At 38.7% G+C, this 23825-nt stretch overlaps 1 protein-coding gene across 2 annotated transcripts in view; it reads left to right on the top strand.

Annotated features, from left to right (window-relative positions):
- Tbx15 (T-box transcription factor 15) overlaps nt 1–23825 on the top strand; it is a 115173-nt gene that overhangs the window by 55485 nt on the left and 35863 nt on the right. For both annotated transcript variants that reach the window (XM_040752153.1, XM_005087733.4), the window contains exons 2-5: nt 15072–15285; nt 18979–19080; nt 20807–20978; nt 21977–22144. In XM_040752153.1, coding sequence (XP_040608087.1) covers nt 15185–15285; nt 18979–19080; nt 20807–20978; nt 21977–22144 — 543 coding nt within the window. In that variant the 5' untranslated portion in view covers nt 15072–15184. The remainder of the gene's footprint in view (nt 1–15071; nt 15286–18978; nt 19081–20806; nt 20979–21976; nt 22145–23825) is intronic.

Here is a 23825-nt window from a genome sequence, read left to right as displayed (position 1 = left end):
AGAGTCCACCCTGGAGTTAGGGATCATTGATGATGCATTCTCTCTTGAGAAGAGGGAATAGAAAGATAAGGAAGACTCAAGGGGCCGAGCTTGCCCTGGAGGCTCAGGAGCATAAAGTCTGAGGGTAGAATTCAAGATTTGCAAGTGTCTTAAGTTCAGCCAAAGGCAAATTGTGCATGAATCCAGGGCATTTCTCTTGCCTCCAGAGTTTGCCTTGTGTCCAAAAAGGGAACTTTTTTTCTGATATCAAAACATTTGATCTTAGTTCCCTCTCTTTCTCCCCTCTTTTTTCTTCTCTCCCTCTCCTTTAATTCCTTATCCCCTCTTCCTCTTTCCCTCACTCGTTTTTCTTCTCATTCCTCCCTCTATTTTCTTTGTCTGTCTGTCTGTCTGTCTATCTGTGTGTCTGTCTGTCTGTCTGTCTGTCTGTCTTTCTGTGGGTCTGTCTGTATTTTGCTATGCATCCCATCTCAGGTTTGTCTAGAACTTGTGACCTCCTGCCTTAACTCCTCAGTGTTGGAGTTACAGGTACATATGACTACTATGTCTGGCTGGCTTCCTGGTGTTTACGCACGGGATGGTAGATGAGTTAATATTTTTATTAAGAACCTTGTAGGCTCTTTTCTCTTTAATACTTCTGAGTTGGGGGCCCAGGCATGTTACTTTGTCCATCTTTCAAAGATCTAGAATGTCCACTCTTAGCCTCTCCACTCTTCCAACAGGAATCTCTCTTTCACACTGATCTTCCTTTCCCCCATAGTGTGTGTATTCCTCATCTTGGATCAGGGGATGAGTGTGCGTACTCTTGCCATGGCTGTCAAGCTGTAGTCAGGGCTTCCTTTAGTCTCCTACATCTTTTTTATTTCTCTCCACATTTTTTCAGATGAAACCTTCTTATCTGCCTTTTCAGCAAAGGTAACTTTCTCTGCTGCTCAAGGCTAGAGTTTGTCTTCCTGGCACCTTCTTTATGAACAGCCAGTGGGAGTTGGTTCTCAGCAGTCTTCCTTCTTCTCTCTTCTTTCAGATCCAGATGTGGCTGGAGAAGTAGTGCTTAAGTCGATCCTACTGAAGTTATCTTTTCAGTCAACAGTTGCATTGCATCTTCACCTCTGCTCCTGCCTGTTTACCATGTATCCTAACACCATCTTTTTTTATGTTGGCCCTGAAATATTTCCTTCACCAGTGACCCTGTTCTGATCTGTATTTTATACATTTTGTTGGCATATGCTTTTCTCCATTTGTAAGAACACAGACTTCCTTTCCCACAGAGATGGATAGGGAAATGACGCAAAAAGCTCACAGAACTTTCCAACTGATGGAAAGAATAAGACGTGGTCCTCCTCTGTGCCAGAGGCTGTACTGAGAGTCACTGCTCTAGATTATCTCCACTTAAAGAAATGTTGCTCAGAAAAGGCATGCCTCTTGTACAGTCATATATTTGAATCTGTGTGACTCTAATCATGGCTGATGCTCCTTTCTTTACCTCACAGCACTGTTACAAACCCATCTTGATGTAGGCAGCAGGCATAATCCTGCACAGCAGACCCAGGGCCTCAGCTGCTGTCTGTGTAGGAGCCATTCCTTCCCCGAAGGAGGGTGATATCTCTGCCTTTGAACATTTCACTGTCAGCCCCACTATGTCTAATATTTGTAGGACTTGATTCTCCATCCATTTTATCTGCATGACTGAAGGGATGTTTTCTTGTCAGGTTCTTGGGGAAGAAAATCAGTATCTGAGTATTCTCTAGGAGTGTGACAACAGTTGCTACTTCACAGAAGCAGCTGGACTCACTGCCTTTATTTGAAGACCCTGAAATGTTTCAAGTCAGACCTTGCCAATCTATTTAACACAGCTCACAGGCAAAGTTTAGGCTGTAAAGTTGGGAGGCAGGCAACCTTAGGATTTAATGGAGCTTTTCCTGGAAGTATACAATTAAGGTACCTCACCACTAGGGATATATTTGTCTTCTGGAAGAAGATCAGAAGAGTAACATTAAGACTTTTAATTTGATCCCGGACCACTTTTGACCCTTCTACCTATGTGTCTTATCTTGCTCTGTTAAAATATAGCATTTCATCCATCCATCCATCCATCCATCCATCCATCCATCCATCCATCCAGTCCATCCATCCAGTAACAAGTAATATTTCACTGAGAATATAACAGGTGTCAGACAAAGTTCCAGGGACTAACACAGGTGTGATCTGGATTACACAGGCTGTTGTTCTTCATACATTTCTGGTGGGTTTACTTTTAAATCCTGTACTCTGGAAGATATTTCTTCTCTTTTGTCACTATGTCTTTGCTTAGAAAATGTCTTGGATTAAGAGATTGCTCTTGCCTCTAAATTCCCATGGAATTTTGGTGCTTTTTTTCAGTTGAGAGCATGTTAAAAGTAGTATTTTATATCCAGATCTTTAAAAATATTGATAATGTAATTATGGAAATGCACATGTACACACGTATTGCTAGCAGTTGATAAAAGTTTTACAAAGTAGTCATTAATGACATAGCATTCTATAGATGGTGAAAATAATTGAGATGAAGTCCTTCCTTAAGGAAGACAGTTGGAAGGAGATGAGATGAATTCTTTTTTAAATTTATTTATTTATTATTATTATTTTTATTTTTAAGTTTAAATTTAGATTAGAAACATGGTTGGTTCACAAGTCAGTTCCAGGTCCCTCTTCCTTTCCCTCCCCTCCTTCCGTGCCCTCCCCTCCCCATCTCCCCCATTATCCCCTCATTTCCCCAGTGAGGGTGAGGCCCTCCATGGGGGTGTCCATAGACTGTCATTTCATCCAGGGCAGGGCCTAGACCCTCCCCCCAAGAGTTCAGGGTGAGAGTTCATCTCACATTGTTGGGTGGGAGTCCAAAGTCCATGTGTATACTCGGGATGAATACTGATCTACTGCCCAAGGCTCAATGTTGTCCTTTGGATCCTAATAATTGCCATGCTGGGGTTGGGATAAAAAAATCTCATTTTTTAGATTATCCATGGATCTACCTTCCCTCTCCAAATAGCTGTGTAAAAATCCAACTCAGTGTCTTCCACATATCATCAGCACAGACCATATAATCAATAATTATTTGCTAGACAAATACCTGAATGGATGGATTCAGAGTACTGAAGAGGTTATATATGTTTAGTGTGAGGTCTCCTGAGTGTCACTTGAGGGGCTCTGGGTATTCCTGGGTGTGCTCAAATGTCCATCCTCTTGATGTGTTGGAAATTAGCACCACTAAGGACACTGTCCTCAGAAGTCACAGTTAGGTTACACTTACCGTTTGGAATTTGAGTGTTAAGTTCTTCCCCCTTTAGCACACTAGTATGTTTGCATGTTGAGTCGTGCCTAGTGGGAACATTTTAAGAGTTGTAAGGCAGGTGCTTCTGGGGCCTTTTGAAGAAAGCCTGTCTTTTCAGTTTACAGGAAGAAAAGCATCACGATGGCTGATGCAAGTGATGCAATAGCAATGACTGCCGTTGGCAGTGTTGGTGAATAGATGGAAGTCATGGTTGCAAAAAGCAGAGATGCACTGGCTTTGGTATGAACTGATGCATCACTTTAGCCAGGGCAAATGCCAAGAGCCCCAGGAAGAGGCCCTTGTTGACAGCAGCTACCCTAAAATTCACGGGTAAGTTGTGAAGATGACCCAGTTTGTTAGAATCAACTTGTGAAGGATTTTGGTGCAAGTTATTTAGCAAAGGTGTTGTTATGTGCCTTGTGGTCCATTTTTGATTATTTCATTTGTGCATTATACTTCATGAATATTATCTGGACTAAAAACCAATCTCCCAAAACTTATTTTTGTAGGAAGAGTAAAACAAATCTAAAATTAAGATTGTTTTAGAAAATTCAAGACCCAGATGGGCTTGGTGGACCACGCCTTTAATACCAGCACTCAAGAAGCAGAGGCAGGTGGATGGATGTCTGTGGGTTTGAGGCTAGCCTGCTCTACAGAGAGAAGCCATGTCTTGAAAAACAAACAAACAAATAATCCAAGACCCATGTGCATCACTTATCTTCTCTCAGTTTTCCTGGCATTAGCGAACTCTTGCATACTCCTTTTTTAAAAAATTAATTAATTAATTTAAATTTTTAAAATTTAATTCAAGTTAGAAACAAGTTTGCTTCACATGTCAAACCCAGCTCCCTCTCCCTCCCCTCCTCTCCCTTGCATACTCTCTTGAAACATCTTTTTATGAAGTACTTTCACAGTTATTATCACTACCTAAATTCTCTTTAAACACAGTTATCTATTTAGGACTCTGGAAAACTTCTAGGTCTTGAAATGTGACCTGAATTAAATCTAAATAACCCTGAATTTTCATGAATAAGAACTGTTTCCACTTCCTTGCCATGTCTTTCAATGTTGTCATTGACGCTTTCCCCCACATCCGAACACCTTCCAACCACCATGACTTCTGTTACTTTGCTTATCAGCACAAGGACATTTGATACTGACAGTGACCTTCTCTGTCTGTCTTATTTTGATCTTTCAATCTGTAGGGCTGGAGATAGGAACTACAACAAGAGGCTGTTTACACTTATGCTTCCTGATAAAATAATATTTAAATAGATGGAAAGATGTCAAATATTGTTGACTATGGCTATGTTGGTGGTAGAGGAGGAAAATTCCCATGTGCCTTTGGTTGACTTTTCTCCTCTCCTGGAAGAATTGGCCAACATTTTTGTTTCTGGGAAACTGTCTTGTGACTGAACAGCTTGGAAAGTTCCAGATCTTCACACTAGCAACAGTGTGGGGTGGAAGGAACAAACTAACTAACCCATGTCCCATTCTAACACCAGTCATGCTAACGACCTTCATTCACAAACAAGCGTCAATCTCTGCTTGTAAAACATCTTAGCAAAAAAACAAAACAAAACAAAAACCAAAACCCCACTTCATAGAGTTTCTGTGAAAATTAATGAAACAACATAGGTTTACATCTAGTATGGTGTTGGATGCATTTCCCCCTTTGAAGCACCCAGAGGGTTGAAATGCTGAACCTCCCATGTCATTGAATCTTTGCCTGCTCAACAAGAAATAGATCAAAAATAGCTCCTTCACAAGTCTTGCACCCTAGGGGTAGCTGTGCCTTAATGTGGTTCTATGTGTCACAGGGAGAGCTGCTGCTTATTAGGTGGAGATTGCTTTGGGCAGCTAAAGAGATAAGAGCTCTTAGTCTCCTTAATTGGCTTATTGGCACAGGAATTACAGGCTTCAGGTTACCTTCCACTTTCTCCCAAATAGAACTTAGAGGGCATCAAGAGCTCTGGGACTCCATTCCATTACCGAAGCCATCTAACAGGCTCATTTGAGTATTTGCTATCATCATGATGCTAGTCTAATCCAACCTGGGTTGCAGGTCAGTCTCCTGAAGCTCAGGATGGAGTATCAAATTTGGGCTCAGTCCGTACTCAGGTTAGTGCCAAAGACTGTGCTTTTTCCATATTTAGAATTACTCTATGTAAAGTTTCATCACCAGCTTTCTCTTTAAGCTCCATTGAAATTTGCCAGCCCAGGACCAGCCTCCACTCCCAAGGGACTCTGGGACAGTTTTCTTGTGTCTGATGTAGAGGGCACCACCTGGGTTATAAGATTCTGGTATCTGTTCTGGTAGGAATGAGACTTCTGAGACAGAAAAGGGTTCTTGATTTTGGAAGGTTTGGAACTTAGGAAAAAGAACAAGGAAAAAGGTCAGTAAGTGCTTATTAATGTCTGGGTTGCATCTTTCTCTCGTAGTCATTTCAAACTGGTTTCCTTTAGGGGAAGTATGACAACTGATCTGTAGTCCAATGGAAGTGACATTTTACACCTAATCTCTGAAAATTCTACTTCTGTGGCTGTCTTCTGTCACCAGTCTTCCATGCTGAAGCTAGATTACCATATACCCTTCATTCACACAGGACAAAGAATTCAACTTGGCTTTTAGCCTGGAAGTGAAAGAACACCTTCATGCTCACGCAAAATCAAGTCTCAGTTTGTAGCAAAGGAAGGCTGTGGTCTACATTCTGATATCCATGGTCTTTACAAGTTATAAGGTCCACATGGCCACGTGTTTTGCTTATCTCATCCTAAGAGCTTAGAAGCATGGCCAGCACATAGTAAATGCCCAGTAAACATCTGTTTAGTCTAGTTTAACTTGATTTTCCACCTCCATCTTACGTTCTTCACCCTCTAGCCTTACGTACTCTAAAGTCTGGCCGTTGTATGTATTCTGAAAATACCCAAATCCTTATTTTTAAAAGCATCATTTGTTTGATGGCATTGAACCTGTGTTTTAAGTTTGTCCTAGTCAAGTGTCATTTCCTGAAGTTTTTTGATATTCTTTTGCTTTATTTTTGGTTCAATGCTCATAAAACTTTCTCCCTATGTTTGTTGGAGCACCTAGAACAGTCACTCTTTAATTCTTTGTATGTCTGTCCTACCAGATTCTTAGTGGTTTAAGATTAGAATTGGGGTTTATTTGTCTTTGTGCATCAACATATGATCTGGCCTATATGAAGCAGAGTATTTGGAAAAATAAAATTAAATTAAATGAAGTCTCATGTACCTGAAATCCTTGGCAAGAGAATTCACATGTGAACTTAGAATTAATTGTATATAATATGGAGACGGTTGCACTTATTTTTTTGGTATCAAAATGCTTGGCATCTAGTGACAGGCCTATTGATGTTAACCCTGAATGCTTTGGGACAGTTCTCATGACCCCATGTTCACCTCAGTGCCCCAAATTAAAGACTGAGTTGCTATCAACACAATCAATTTATTGTTTTATCATCAGGACATAAATATGATTTTAAATGTAGTACCATGTTTTAAAACCTTAGCTCCTAATTATAAAGCTAAGGTAACTAAGACTTAGTTAACCAAAAGAGACTTCTGAAGGTCCCACAGCTGGGGAATTGGGGAGCCACAGGAGTAAATATGCTTCGTTCACTGTACAATGAGTGAGTCAAGAAAATTACTGGCTAATGTTGGATGCAGTGGCTCATGTCTATAATCTCAGTACTTTGGAGGGTAAGGCAGGAGGACTGCTGTGAGTTCCAGGTCAAATGAAGCTGTTTACTGAGTCCCAGGCTGGTATGGGCTATAGAATGTGTTCTTGCCTCAAAACGTGTATTTTGTGTTTGTGTGTGTGTGTGTGTGTGTGTGTGTGATCTGTTTTTTTGCAAGTTTAGAGTAGAAGAAAATTAACTCATTATAAAATATTTCAGTAATGTTTAATTTTGATATTTAGTGCCATTAAAGCCTAACTGTATGCAGTCAAGGCATTTTGTATCTACTGTAACCAATTCAATTTATTGTGGAATTTTTCTGTCCTTAGTCTTGGTGTTCTCTTAGATGCACTCCAAATCCGTCCATTAGACATTGGTGTTAGAAAAGGACTTCATAGCCCCTCTAATGAATGTGCATGTGCTGTGCTATGGAGATTAAGGAAACTGAGCACCAGAGTGGCTATGTGTCTTAGCCAACATCAACTGGTTGATGTCATTTCAGTCATGCATAGTTAAGATAGTTAAGAAACATTACACAGATGTCAGCTGCTTTGGTCAGGGACAAACTTAGTATGATCTTGGGAGAGCAGGTCACTGAATCAGGAGGCAGAAGATATGTGTTCTGCTTTGTTGGATTTAAATTTATGTTGGTTTTAATTTGCTAATCCACAAAATGGAGAATATATATGTGTTCTACCACACACACACAAACATACACACACATGCTCACACACACTGTATATATACTAGAAGCATAAACTACGTGTTTATTGTTATGATTCATAAACTAAAGTGAATTTCCTGTGGGAATTTAGTGTCATGATATTCATGTTAACAAAGCAACATTGGTTAGATGTAGAAAGTGAATGACACTATGAGGTGTAGCTAGGAGCCCTTTGTGAAGTAGCCATTTTGGATAGGAACAGTTATTTACATATGTATATTGGTTTTGCCCTATGACCATATGATGTGGGCTTCCCAACTCTTCTTCTTTACTATGCCTGAGTATAAACTTATCATTTGTGTTCCTGGTTTACTGAAATATCATTTGTTGAAATATTATTCACAAGAAGAAAATTTTCTGGATCATTTAAATTAAATTTTAATATTTTTTATTTGAAGAAAGAGAGCCAAAAGCTGCCAAAATAAAATAACGAGAAATATTGTTAATGCTTAAGGGATTAATCATTAAATTTTTTCCCTTATTTTTATTTATGTGTTTGAGTGCTTTGCCTCCATGTATCTGTGCACCACATGTATGCCTGGTGCTTGAGGAGGCCAGAAGAGAGTACTGGATTCCCCGGGACTGGAGGTACAGAGGGTTGTTCTGCTTTTGAATGGGGGATCCGATTTGATTAATGTGTTTCTTAAGTGCATCATTTAAGTAACTAGACTATATATTCTGATTGTTAGAGAAAGTTATTGATTCAAATAATTTAAATTTAAATGTTCTTTAGAATGCATGCATTTATCAGGTAGTGGGAGGGTATGTGTGCCATGGTGTTCAAGTAGAGGTCAGAGGACAGCTTTGTGAAGTTGGTTCTTTCCTTTCACCTTTACATGGCTTCTAGGCATTGGACTCAGGTTGCCAGGCTTGGAAGCACACCCACTTACTGCTGAGCCATCTTGCTGGGCCCCTAAATGTTTTATGTACTTATGGTTTAGAAACACATGTGTTGTTTTTAAACTTATTTTACATACCAATCACAGTTTTCTCTCCCTTTTCTCTTCCATTCCCTCCCCCCACCTTCCTTCTATCCTCCCAACAACCCCTCCTCTGTCTCCATTCAAAAGGGATAAGGCTTCCCATGGGAGTCAACAGAACATGACATATAAAGTTGTGGCAGGACAAAGCACTTCCCATTGTGAGTCAATCCATCCTAGGGAGTAGGTTCCAAACAGCCAGCTCATATATCAGGGACAGGTCCTGGTCCCACTGCTAGGTGTCCCACTGCTAGGGGCCCCACAAACAGACCAAGCTATACAGTTGTCACCCAGATGCAGAGGGCCTTGGAGAGTCCAATTGAAGAGAGGAAGAAGGGATTATAAGAGCAAGGGATGTCAAGATCACGACAGGGAAACCCACAGAAACAGCTGACCTGAGTTTGTGGGAGCTCATGGACTCGGCCAACAGCTTGGGAGCTGGCATGAGATTGACCTAGGCCCTCTGCATCTGGAAATATATTTTTACAAAGGGGTTAAACTTTACTTTTCTGCAGACTGTTGATCTTGATCTTGACTTTGAGATTAGTATCGTAAGGTTCTTGTATGGTAGCTGGCTTTTATTCCTCAATAATTTTTTTAAACTGTTGAACATACTGGGTCAGTTTTATTTTCAAATTATGATAGCTACAAAACAATTGAGAATTGAACATTAAAGAGTGCATACAAATAATTTCACACATAGGCTGAAGCCTACAATCTGTAAAAAGCTCATAGGCTCTTTTTGGTGTAAACATGGGACTCTGGGAGTTTAGAATATTTCTAGTAATACAAATAGCTGTTTCTGAAAATTCTTTTCATAGGTAAACACTGGTTATCCTACCATAAACTTGACCATTTTTTTCTTTAGTAGCAATGGATTCTCACATTCTCTCCCAATCTTCTGGAACCTCTATGTCTCCTAGAGTTTCACAAGACATATGAGACTCTAGGTAATGGGATGGGAAACAGTGTTGTAGTTACCTATGTTGGTCTCTGAATATTTCTGAATTCTTCCAATGTCTAACTGCTTTGTAAAACATTGGCGAGAGTCTTTCTTTCTCCATGGTACTTTCCAAAATCTAGCACAGTGTTAGGCACTCAACAACCACTCCATGAATCCACAGTACATCAACACTAACTGGAAAACTGTCGTGATCTGTATTCTGTTTCTAATTATCTATGTGGTGTATAATCTGGAGCCATATGCTCATAGGTACTAATTGATTAGCCTGGTTGAAACTATCGCTAATCACTGAATCCCCAGCCAATCTTTTAATTTCTGTAATGAAAATCTGGGCCTTCATTATTTTCTTCAAGTAACTGATGTGTTCAAGTCACTTTTATACTTGCTTCTAATTGAGTCTTCTTGGGTTTCTGTGGCATTAGAGAGGACTCTTACATTCTCAATGTCATCAGAGTTGGAAGAGATTCTGAAAGTTTCCAGTTTTGCCCTTTCTGGTCACACGATGGGAAAACAGAACCTTTGTGGTCAAGTGACTTGGGTACTGGTATGTGTTAATCCATTTAGTATCACATTTTTAGAGTCCTTGTCTTGTTCCTGACAGTGTGTTAAGGGGAGAGTCTCTTATTTACTAGTTCCCAGTCATGGTTCCCATTTTAACCCATTACTTTGGACTATTGTTGCTTCTTCCCCTCCCCTGCTCCCCTTACTGAACATGTAGTGATGAAATCACATATCTAAAATTTCTGCTGGACCCCACTTTCATTGTCTACTACAAATTTTATTTTATAATTATATCATTAAGTGGTGAAGACATTTTAATACTTTGATCATACATAAGTTAAAGCTACTTGAAAAATCTTGCTTTGAGAAGTTTTTGAACATGTTACATTATTCATGATAAGTAAGGAGCTTTTGGCATCACAGAGACAAATGGGTTTTGGAAACACACCTCTGTCTGTGGCTGAGTGTGTGGCATTACAATGGCTCTGTTTCTGAATGACATCTCAATCAGGCCAGAGTGGTCATTTGTCACTCAGCAGCTGCTCTCATCTTGAACCTGGGCTGGAAGGAGATAAAAAAACAGCTGTGATTAGCCCAAGGCACAACACTATATTTAGACATGTGAAGTCTATATACACCTTTTAAATGATTTTTCATGAAGATAGTTACTGGACTAAAGATTACGGGTAAACCAACAGTTTTGGTCAGAAAACAACTTTTATGTCAGAAGTAGGTTGACCCTGCAACATTTGATCCCGTTCAGAAGTGATGGATGAGGACTTGGGGATCTTGGATAGATTTGATTCTTGTGGGCACCTTTTCCCCTATAGATGATGATAAAGCTATGGCTGTTGCTAGAGATGATGTCTGGATCTGTAAGAGGACAAATCTGAGGTGGAGAGAATAGGATGTGTTGTTCACATGCCTAGAAATCAGTATAGGCAACTGTGGATGGATGGCAACAAGATGGTCTGGCTTTCTGTCTCATTCTTTTCCCATTTTACTAGTGCCAAGATCAGATCCATGGCAGCACTGAAAAGCAATTTGTCAATAGATGTAAACAGACATCCTCAAAAGAGGCAAAAGTAACCAAAAGTATGTGAAAAAGGCTCAACATCGCTAGTAATCAGAGATCAAAACTGTAGTGACATATCTATTTTAGCAAGAATGACTATTCTGAAAAAAACAAGAGATAAAAGTGCTAGTCATGACATAGAGAAAAGGAAACTTTTGCATACATTTAGTGAGAATGTAAATTAGTATAGGTCTGAAGAATGGTATGGAAGCCCTTAAAATTTTACAGGGGAATTGCTATATGATCTAGTAATCTATTAGGTATAGATCCAGAAACATTAAGTCAGCACATCAAACAACATCTACACTTAGTCACAATAGCCAAGAAATGGAAACAACCTAACTGCCCATCAACTGACAAATGAGTACAGAGAATGTGGTACATTTACACAATGAAATACTATATCACCATGTGATGAATGAAATACTGCCATTTGCAGCAATACAAGTAGATCTGGAGATCATTAGTTTCACTAAAAGAATCCAGATACAGAAAGACAAACACTGCATAATCCCACTTATATGTGGAATCTAAAGAAAATAGGTGTCTTAGAAGCTGAATGTAGAATGGTGGTTATCTTAAGCTCCTAAGAGTAGAGGTAAGGAGGGATGGGAAATTACATCAATGGTTACTACACTCAGATAGGAACAATAAGTTCTGGTGTTATAGATTTTAAAAACATTCTTATTATTTGTGTGTGTGTATGTGTTTGTGTGAATGTGTGCTATGTGTGTGCAATTTCCTCAAAGGGCAGAAGAGGTTAATGGATTCCTTGGAGCTGGAGTTACAGGTGATTGTTAACTGTCTAACATGGATGCTGGGATTGAACTCAGGTCCTCTGAAAGAGCAGAAAGCACTCTTAACCTCTGAGTCATTTCTTCAGCCCCAGTTCTGGTGTTCTAATGTATAGCATGGTGACTTGAGTTAAAATGTAACATGCACACACACATACACATCCATGTGTGCACGAGCTCACCCCTCACACTTCCACAAGGTATACAGAGCAATTTGAAAATTTTCACCATAAAGAAATGACAGATGCCCAAGGATATTTTTAACCTGATTTAAACACTATGCAATTTGTAACCATATCAAAACATTATGCTATGCTCGTGTATTAACAAGAGTTAATACTGTGAAAATTGCTATATTACCAAAGAAAATCTACAGATTTACTGTAACCCATGTAGGAATACCAATGACATTCTTCACAGAAATAAAAAAATCTTAAAATTATATGGGAGCATAGAAGACTCTGTACAGTCAAAATTTTCATGAGCCGAAAGAACAGTGCAGGATATGTCATAACACTGTGTTAAAATTGAACTACAGAGCCATAGCAACAAAAACAGAATGGCACTGCCACAGAATGTCCACACAAGTCAATAGACTAGAGGTCTAAGAATTAACCCACACTGCTAGCATGACTTGATTTTTGACAAAGATGCCAAAAACATATGTCGGTGTAAAGGCAGTCTCCCTAAAAAATGGTGCTGAGAAAGTGGATATATACATGTAGAACAATTAAACTACATCGATATCTTTTAATTTGTACAAAACCAATTTAAACTGTATCAAATACACAAAAGTCTGAAACTATTAGAGGCAAAGAGTCCTGTCCCTAGATGAAGAGCTATGGGTAATTAACAACTGTAGAGGGAGAGATAACTAGCTAGTCTTCCCTGGGGATAAGTCCCCTAAGTGTTATTGAACACCAAGTAGTCAGTCCTAAAACACATATGCATATATATATGCAACACTAAACGTACTCCAAAGGCAGTATTTATATATTTATTTGCATATATCTAACAATATGTATCAACAATAGAAAAAAAGGTCATGAATTTGAGAGGGAGTTGGAAGCATGGGATGCAGGGGGAAAATAGAAGGGGGAGAAATGATGTAATTACATTTTAATTATGAAAAGAAAAAATGAGAACACATTCTGAAAAGGATGTGGGAGAAAAACAGCATTTATATACTGCTGGTGGGAATGAGAATTAGCCCATTTACTATGGAAAGCATTATGGAGGTTCTTCCAAAAATCCAAAAATGGAATATCAAATGACTTAGCTGTATCCCTTCTGGACATATACCCAAAGGGTTGGAAGCAAAAACACCACACAGATACCTGCAAGTCCATGCTATTGCAGCACCATTTATCAAAAAATGAATAAAAAAGAATTTGTGACATATATATATATATTCAGTCACAATGAAGAGTGAAATAATCTTGTCTGTTGGAAAATGGATGTAATTGAAGATAATCATCATATTAAGTAAAATAAACCAGACTCAGAAAGCCAAGCCTTGTGTATTCCTCTCATTTGTGGATCTTATATATGGATTTATATGTATATGCATACACATACACACATATAGACACACACACATAAACATATATGATGATGGAGAAGGAAGAGGACAAGAAAGGGAGAGACAGAGAAAAGAGAAGATATGAGGGAATTCATATGGTCAAAATACATGATCTACAGCCGGAAAGTGGTGGTGCACACCTTAAGTCCCAGCACTCCGAAGGCAGAAGCAGATGGATCTCTGTGAGTTCAAGGCCAGTCGGGTCTACAGTATGAGTTCCAGGACAGCTAAGGTTGTTATATAGAGAAGCCCTGTGTCGAAAGACCTAAATAAATAAGTGGTCTTCTTGGAAGAAAAGTAAAAATGCCATTTATTCAAACATTGTTTTGTTGCTATAACCTCTACTTATTTTCGAGGGAAAATAATCAGAACCTTTGGAATTAAGGGTGGGTTGGATAAACTGGTCCCTGAGTCTTGATTTCATTTGACCTAAGAAGAGTATATTAAGATGACTTGAATGTGAACAAACACAGTATTTAGAAGCTTTGATATCAGGCTTCTGAAAGAAAAGCTTAAATATCTCAGAAAATCTGATTTCAGCCTTCCCCTGACTCTTAGTGCCTCCTGGTCCTTTTGCCCACCTCCTTTTCCTGAGGACAGAAGTCACAAGACAACCCTATGTGGCCCAGGACACTAGATTCAGCTTTTATTTGGTTGCTCTGAATCCCACCTTCTTGTTTGGCTTTCTCCTCCCCATACTTCAGAAACAAATCAAGGTGCCTCTTGACCACATTTAGTCTCTTTGTTTCAACTGTTTTCTCTAGTAACTTTTTCCATATGGTTATATCTTTGTCTCACAAAAGAGTTTTTTGTGGTTGTTGTTGTTTTTCGTCTATCAAAAATGGTCTGATTCAGGTCTTAGGAAAACCTGTTTATTCAAATGTGTGACATACTGCTTCTAAAGAAGTCAAGCCACTTCTTTTCATTATGTCGGTGATCAGGGAATAGAGGGGGTGGAGGAAATACTTCTGAGTTTAAAACTAACTGAGTGATGGGCATTGTTAGGAAGTGAGAAGACACGATGCCAGGATTGATAAGCGAAAAGTGCAGTCGAGACCTAGAGATGGATTCTGTGCTTGTGATTTTCATTTAATGTGGCATTTTTTAACTCTAGTTTGGCCTCTTTCCCTTCAACATGGTGACACTGGTACTCTTTATTTTGCCCGTTGCAGACCAATTTTCTTCAGCTGTTTCTAAAACTTAGTAAAATGCCAGATGGCATGTTGGAAACCTGAAACCTGAAAGAAGGTCGTACATCACAAAAACAAACCATAAAATAAATAATAAAATTCCCTGAGTGCTGTGCTCTGGAGCTTCCCAGCTTCAAGTCTCCTTTTGTTCAATTCTCTCCCAAACCCAACATGTCTCCCAACTCCCTTCTTTTACAGCCAGGCATGTCGGCGACTAGGCCGCTTCTCACCTCTGCCTTGACTGTTCATTTTTCAGATTCTGAGCAGAGCACTGGGTCGGACTCCGAAGTGATCACTGAGCGGACCTCCTGCTCCTTCAGTACTCACACTGACCTGGCTTCTGGTGCTGCAGGCCCAGTGCCTGCTGCCATGTCTACCATGGAGGAGATTCAGGTGGAGTTACAATGTGCTGATCTCTGGAAGAGGTTCCATGATATTGGAACGGAGATGATCATCACCAAAGCAGGCAGGTAAGGATGTTCCACTGAGTGACCAAACTCAAAAGCACTGCAGAAGTGAGGCCTGTTACTCCCATCCCCATGTAACTGTGGCTGTGGCAGAATCAGTGAAGCTCAAACATCTTGCACTTTCTTTTCTGCACTTGTATTTGCTAATGTGGTCTTACTGTGTCTGCTATTATTTTGTTTTTTTCCTTTAAGCCTTCAAATCTAGCATCACCTCTACTCTCACAAACAACATTTCCCATCTTCAAACATACTTCTTCATCTAATTTTGGTATATAATAGAGAAAAAGTTAGGTCCCCAGTAAGTAATTACTCTCCCATGCAATATTTTAAAGAAATCTTTCCTAAAAACAGTTTGCATCTTTGAAGACTAAAGTAACCATATGCCTTTGTAAGAATGAGGCTTGGTATACCTGTTGAGCCAAGCATATTGATTCATAGGGTTTTGTTGTTGGCTTGAAAGTATTGCATAAACTTCATGATGATTAGGAGAGTCTCTTGTGAAACTAGCTACCCAAGATAATAAGTTTGGCAAACCACTGTTTCTCTTTTAAAAAGTCACCTTTAGTTAATCCATGACTTTACTAGTATCCTGCCGTTTTTCATAGCTATGTATCTATTTTGTGCTGGACAATGAACAAATAGATAACACTTGAACTTCACAAGAATTCTACAAAGGAAGATATGACTGTTCCATGTGGACACAAAGGAAGGAAAACTGAAAAGGCTAGTCAGCTGGATGAAGGCAAGGGCTATTGAGTGGTAGCTCCTAAATTCATGCATCTGAGTGGCTCTAAAATAATAATCATAATTATTTATTAATCATTCCCATTAATAGTTGTAGTTTTTGCCTGACTCAAAATGAAAATGATTTAGATAAAACTGAATTTGAATTAAGCCTTTAAGTATATAGGAATAGCTACTGAAATTAATCATGACTATACTATTTTGTTTTCTCAAAGCATATCTATATGTATATGTTATATGGATATATGCATCATGACAATGAAAAGTCTCCACCCACCTCATTGTTTACACACTATTTTCATGGAAATACTCATTATGTTTGGTTCATCTCAATGGATGTAGAGAAACCAAAAATTCATTATAAAAATTGAAAACCATGAATTAAAGGAACCTTAATTCCGCTTGTTTTGTTTCCCTCCTGGTACTCTTATTGCACTGTAACTTTCAGTAGTGATGAAAGGATTATAGTGTAGATCAACTTTGAAGGAGGATTATCTTCAGTCTAACCTCATTACTTGGATATTAGTGGTCTCTTCTACTTTTTATGGTGTTGAAAAATTGGAGGAAAACAAGCAAATGTTCTTTTTATAGAGAGGTTGAACATAAAGAGGCAAAATCTTATGACTACCTTTTGCCTATAATGCTTACTTGGTTTGGGTTTGCATATTTGTTGTTGTTTTGTCTATGTTTGTCATACAGTCTTATTTCTGATGCCACCCCTCACTCTACACACTTTGGAGCTCAGTTCATTGGTGAACCTCCAACATTTCAGTGTTTAATTTCAGGCCTTCTGCACATAGGTTTTCACATAGTCCTCTTGATTCTTGACAATATCAACATACTCCCTTAGCATTTTCTTCCTTAATCATATTGACGTTCTGTTTTTCTTAGATAGGTAGGTAGGATTATAGGTCTTATTATGACTAGGGAACTATTACTCTCCATTCATATCTTCATACAGAACAAACTGTCCACCTGGTGCTTTGTAATGATTTCTTGTATAGAACCCTCAATTTGGGGAACACCAACCAATCCCTGTAATCAGCACCATGGACAGAGATGCTAGTTGGGATTAATAGATTTAGAAGACAGAGAATTTCCTACATTTAACCATAACATTAATACCAAACACAACTCACTTTATGAGATATGAAAGATAATTTCTTTTTCCATTAGGTTATGACTGATCTTTGTATAAAGTATTAAAATACTAACAGAGAGAGCAGGTAGTATCTGCAGAACTCAGAAAGTTCATGCCGAATTTTAAAGCAGACAGGCATTCCAGTGCTAATCTACTGTTTTTGCTTTGTCTTATAGACAGATGATAGCCATAAGATAATTTACCTAAAGCAATTTTAGAATTTGAGTACTTAGGATTATATAACTGTCACAAAGAAAATGTCAAATTAAAAATGTCTAGTGCTCTTCCTTTGAAGTTAATAAGGCAAAAATAAATCTATTTCTTTCGGTGTAGCACAGCCTTTGTAGGTGGCCAAGAGGAGGCACATCTTCTAGCCTCTATTAGTAAGTTTTCTTTCTATCTCTCACCAGATGCCTTCTAGTAATTAAAACATAGAGGAGAATAGTAATTCTTGCTGTTAAGAAGGCAATCACCGGTCTGTGTTTAAAAGTATAGACCAAGGTGCTCAGGTGTTTGAAAGAGCTAGTATAGATCAAAGTGTGTAACTCACAGTGAATGTTATTGAGTATAGTCAGTCACTCATCACATTTTATTGGTAAGACTAAAATTCAAGGCCTCCCCATTAAAGTTGTGAGGATGGGAAGAACAAAAATATAAAATGACTGGAGGATAAACAGGTGTGAAGGAGGAATGACTATGCATTTGGTGCAAGTATTTCAGAATTCACCACCATCCTTACCAAAGATCTCATCCCTCTCAAATGTGATTCGCATGGAACAGACTCGCTGCCAGAAAGACATTTGCTTTATAGGTTAGTTTTCCTGGATGAGGATTGAATGTGAGACTTGTATATAAAGCCTTGCACTTATTTGCAAGATGGCTGTCTAAGGTCAGGGCATGGTCTATGGCCGTGAAATGGAGCAAAGCCAATTAGGCCATATGTGGATCAAGCTTGTGACCTTGACCTCATTAGCACTGTGGTCGGCTCAGCTCGATTAACTAGCCCCAGATGGCTAAGCTTAATGTAGTATTTTGTGTACAAGTACCCTAGAGCACACTCAGGACAATCTAAATATTTCAGCTGAGCACTTTTTAATATCTGGTTTGATGCAAGTTAGCTTGGTGTCCTTTCTTTCTTCTTGGAGTTTTTGAGGAGAATGGCAAACTTTGTTCTAGACTTGTTGACACCCAATACGTCTTTTGAGCTGTGCTCTCTACTCCCTTCAGTTATGAGAGAAGCTGTAAAGTGCCATATCCCGACCTCACTTGTTTTGGCAAGTTTAACAAGCCATTGTGGTGGAAGCAAGGTATTGCCCAGAGGCCACTAGACTTCATTTGGTATTTGCTCTTTGTTCCACAGGGTCTTTGCTTTGACACACACGTTGACAACCTGAGAAATTGCAGAAATTTTTGTTCAGTTTTATTCACTGAAAAAAAAACTTTAGTGGCCTTTTGTTTGGAGACTAGCAGCAATTCATTTTGTTTTGTTATTTTCTTGGGAAATTAATGTTCAAAAAACATCCATAAAATATTTTATATATACTACTAAAAGGTTAATTAAAATATAAGGCAGAGTCAGGTATGAATGTTTGAGTATAAGAATCATGAGGTAGTTTATTTTAAGAGAAGTGCAATTTCAGAAATATTAGTCTTGTAGTAATCATTTACAGTGAAATAATATTAGGCAATCAGGGAATTAGTGGATATTGGACTTTGATGTGCTTAAAATACTCATTGAAAAGACACTCTAAGCTTGTACTCCAGTTTATCTCCCTCCTTTCCTGAGCTTACAACCTTGTTCGTCTTCACAGGAGGATGTTTCCTGCCATGAGAGTGAAAATCACTGGCCTGGATCCACACCAGCAATACTACATAGCAATGGACATTGTGCCAGTAGACAATAAAAGATACAGGTAAGGATTCTGGTAGAATCAGAAATTATAGACATCATCAGTATCCCAAGGCAGTTCTTTAAACTTGGTAGGTGAATAAGGGCAGAGGATATGCCAGCAGTCTGAGTGGTGGCGGAGTGCCAGGTAGGAAACAATAACTAAAGTCAGGAAACCAGGGCTTACTAAGTGTGTTTTCAAATACTCACCATGTCTCTGGACAGAATAGGATTTTACAGCATCCCCTACAGGAGCAAATATTAAGAAACTCCTTCTTGAATCTGAAATTACCTGAGGTAATGTTAAAATGATGAACACGTTGAATGATCTGTCTTGTGAGAATGCTAAATGAGTTGGGATTTAAGATTTCTTTTTTTTTTTGAGAAGGAAGTAGGCAAGTGCCATATATTCAGTTGTTCAAATAACCTGCAACACTTGAAAGTATGGAGAAGAACAAAGTGAAGAATTGAAAATAATGTAAGAAAAGAGAGTCTTATTAGGGGAACAACTGTCCTTAATATGAATGTGAGTTTGTTTGATAAATAACTTTATCTCAGATTTATATCAATGTATTCTCCAAATCTCTTTGATGACATATATATTGTTATTATAAAGTAAATTATGGCTTCCTTAGTGTTTTGAGATCACAGTAAAATCAGTGGTGCATTTTTAAAATGTTCAATATATGAGAACTTGGTCCTAAGCCTCTGAACTTGGAGGTGAGATATGGATGAGGAAGCCAGGACCATAATAACATAAAGAGAGAGATGGTTAAGAGAGGCATAGTCTTTATTACAGGGGTTAGGAGAGAAAATGCTTCCAGTAAGTTAAAGAGAATCTTGGAAGCTATAATTTGGGTAGAGTGCTTCTATTTGCTGGAGTTCTGAGCCCACATATTACTTTAGAACCAAAACATAAGGAGGTGCCATATACATGGGACAGGTTTTGAGGACCACAGGAAAATTGGTGAGCTCAGGAAAATAGACTTTCTTTCCTACAGTCAATACCTCAGGCACAGAGACATTATGAAAAATGATATGAACAATAAAAATTTTCCAAACCAAGTTCATGAAAGCAAACACTAGGAATATTTGCTGGTGATTCTGGGAGTGGTTAAACTAATGAAAGAAACCACTCATTCTTGCAGAAATGCCTTGCAGAATTCAGAGGGTTAGCAAGGAAATGGTTAATAAGCAGAAGCTTGGAGGGTCTCTGCACATGCTGCTTTTTATACGACAATATGGAAGATGTTTTTAATAAGGAACAAAATCCTGAACAAGTGGCTAAAGATTATATGGTTTGCATTTGAAAGGTGAAAGGTTGCAGTAAAATACCTTCTCTTTAGCTAGACACATGGATTCAGGATGTCTGTGTGCACACAGGGGTGCATGGCTCAGAGAGGGAGGAGAAAGAAAAGGGACTCTGAGAATGTTTTCCTCCTGAAAGCCGTGGCTTTGATCATTAACCACAAAAGTTCTTTGTAATCCCCTATCCCATCCTATTGTCCATTGCCATCTCAATCTCATTTTTTACTGATTATCCACATTTCTGTTTTTCTCATTAATGAAAATCCCATTGATAGTCACAAATGAATATCATGTCATCTCATTTATGAATATCATGCCATTCTCATTATTTTTCCATTCTTGTCATCTCTTCATCTTTTCTCGTTCTTTTCTTTATTTGTTTCTTGGGCCTCCATTCTTCCCTGCATCTGTCTCTAAATTCTCCCTCTCCTTCTGTATCTCAGATATGTGTATCATAGCTCCAAGTGGATGGTGGCTGGCAATGCTGACTCCCCTGTACCTCCAAGGGTTTATATACACCCGGATTCCCTAGCATCTGGAGACACCTGGATGAGACAGGTGGTTAGTTTCGACAAACTCAAGCTGACCAACAATGAACTGGATGATCAAGGACACGTAAGTTAAAGGGCTCCATCTACTCCCTCCTCCCTCTTTCCCCTTTTCCTTTAGAGCTGATTAGCCCCAGCCCTTTGAAGGAGGTAAAATAAGAATTTTGTGTCATTTTAAGTAACCAACATAAACTTCCTTCCTTCCTTTCTTTTTTCAAATGTAACATTTAGCAAACACCTGCTGTGTATCAGCTTGTATGTATCAGACAAAGTCCTTTTTGCTCCAGGGACTCACAATCTAGTCAAGGAGGCAAGACAGGAACACAGGGCAGATTAAACTCTGGCAAAAGAAGCCATAATGTTCAATAGAATAACTAACAAGACAATAAGTATCTAAGAGAAACAAATGAATGACCACTTTGGCTGATTAGTAAATAAAGTTATAAATTTACAAAAGAATTCTTTAAGCTTTGCTGATATAATCAGAACAACTGATGTTATTAATTTATCTCTGGCAATAAAAGATGTACTTAATTTTCAGTCAGTGCCACTATCTATCCTGATTGTTATGGCTATTTTCTTCAAGGAAATAGCAATTTTCTGAGGTGGTAATGTCACAGATATGCCATTTACACTTCTGTGACATCAAGTAAAGCCCACAAATTCAATGAGCATAAATGAGTCTGTGTAGAATTTAAAGGCAACAGGGACACCTGCTGAGAAACTGAAGGCTAAGGGAAAACTATCAGAAACAGCAGAGGCTGAGAAATGTTAGTGGAGTGTTGTCTTAACATGAGGATGGATGGCCATAATTTTTCCAGTTAAACAAATGAACCATATCTACCATCCATGAAGAGTAGACCTATCAAACGTTTCCAGGTAATGCTACCCAGTGGCTTAGTTCTCAGTATGAGTGAATATACTGATTTCTAGGCCCATGGGCAACCCATAATCTGTCCTTCTCTCACAATGCTTCCATCTTGCGACTTATTTTGCATGTGAGTTTGAAAAGATGCAGAAACCCCAAAGTCACATCTAGCATAAAGTTTCCTTTTCCTGTTTCAGATCATTCTGCACTCGATGCATAAATACCAGCCTCGAGTCCATGTGATCCGCAAAGACTTCAGCAGTGATCTTTCACCCACCAAACCTGTGCCCATAGGGGATGGGGTGAAAACATTCAACTTTCCTGAGACAGTGTTCACCACAGTCACAGCCTATCAGAATCAACAGGTAAGAGGCCACTGTGGAGAGCCTGCTGCCTCTCAGCTTTCAAAGAAACTTTGTTTTGCTATTGGTGAGGAATGCTTAGTTCTTCTCAATGACACAGGAAAGTCCGAACAAGAGACACCAGTCTTGCAACATACATGAAACACTGATGATGCCAGTGTGGTGATGCCCAGCAATCTTTGGCATGGTCTACATGTAGATCAGACACAGATCCTTTATCAAGAGCACCAACTTCCTATGATGTCTTCATGTCTTCCCATGTTCAGGGTCTCTTCCACATCCTGGCAGTTCTCACTGTGCAGGATTGAGTCTCTGAAGATTTCTGTGTGTATCTCTTTTTCATGTGACCTCAAAGCCACCAGGCCTCTAAACTACAAGACTCACTGCTTCATTCCCAGACTCTGTGCACTTCCATGTGATCAACAACAACACCCTAGATCTGTAGCATTTTGTTTCTGGTTTACACGTTCATTTATTAAGTGACTGCTGAGAAGTTGCTAGGTTCTAGTCTTTGTAGAGAAATAGAGACTGTTAGTGGAGTAATTAGGATGACTGTTCTCCTTATTGAGAGCTTTAGTTAAGTGAAAAACATAAATGCATAGTGATAATACAGTGAAGTAATTCAACAACAAACACAGAGATAGAGAATTTCTTGATTTGCTGAATAAGGACGGTTTCCTGGAAGTGCTGATTCATTTTCTGAGATAGTCACATGCATTAAAACCAGCCAGACTCAACATAGAAGATATGTGGACAGGAGAAGGGCAGTGACAGTGCACTATTGTCATAGTCCTAAACAGTACTGTTTTTTTTGGAAGAGGGTAGCTAGATGGATTTATAAGTAATCTAACTTTATGAAGTTCCCTAAAATATGCAATCAAACTCATTTTATATTCTATCTTCTATTTGTCAAATTCTCTAATTAGTAGAATACTTGCAGTGAACGAATCCTTTACCAAAACAAGGAGATTTCAATTCATTAAGCCCATACATTAGCACCCTTTCATTTGGATCAACTGGAAGCAAAATGAACCTATTATTACAATGGGTGCCTTTGGATCAGATGCTCTATTGTGTGCCCAAAGCAATTGAGGGAAGCATTTGATACTCATCAAGCACGTTCTCTGTACTAACTAGGTGATGGTGGTGTGTTTTGATAATCTATATTTCACATAGAAAGAGTATTTTTCTCTCTCTCTTGGTCTATCTGGATAACATTCCTTAGAAGTTCTATATTCCCCAAGGAGATTAAGCATATGATTGTCAGACTTTTTCCAGAATGTATAAAGTGCTCCTAATTTCAGATTTTCTTTATGGATGCCACATTTTATCTAAGGTAGAAGAAAGCATGACTATGTTTTGGGTGCTGTTTAAGTTACTAAGTCCTCCCAAGCTTCTTCATAGGAAGGTTGCCGAAGTCTGAGGGGGGCAGTACAGAAATTTTCAATAAGGTTTTCAGATTTTGATACAAGATATAGCATCAATATACACATGACTTCTGAATAACTGGAACCTGAGGTTCACTGTTTAAGAAGATAGGGATTAGGAGGCTAGCTATTGTTTTAATTAGTAGTTTTTTTTAAGTCAGTGCTATGGTAATAATCATTGAACTTCAAGACATGCCTGGTAGAAAAACACAAAATGAACATAGTACTATCTCATCCAGGTTGATTTTACAGGCTAC

Source organism: Mesocricetus auratus, unplaced genomic scaffold, assembly GCF_017639785.1.
Source record: "Mesocricetus auratus isolate SY011 unplaced genomic scaffold, BCM_Maur_2.0 Super-Scaffold_100009, whole genome shotgun sequence".
Classification (NCBI taxonomy): domain Eukaryota; kingdom Metazoa; phylum Chordata; class Mammalia; order Rodentia; family Cricetidae; genus Mesocricetus; species Mesocricetus auratus.
This window is presented reverse-complemented; position numbering and strand designations above follow the sequence as displayed.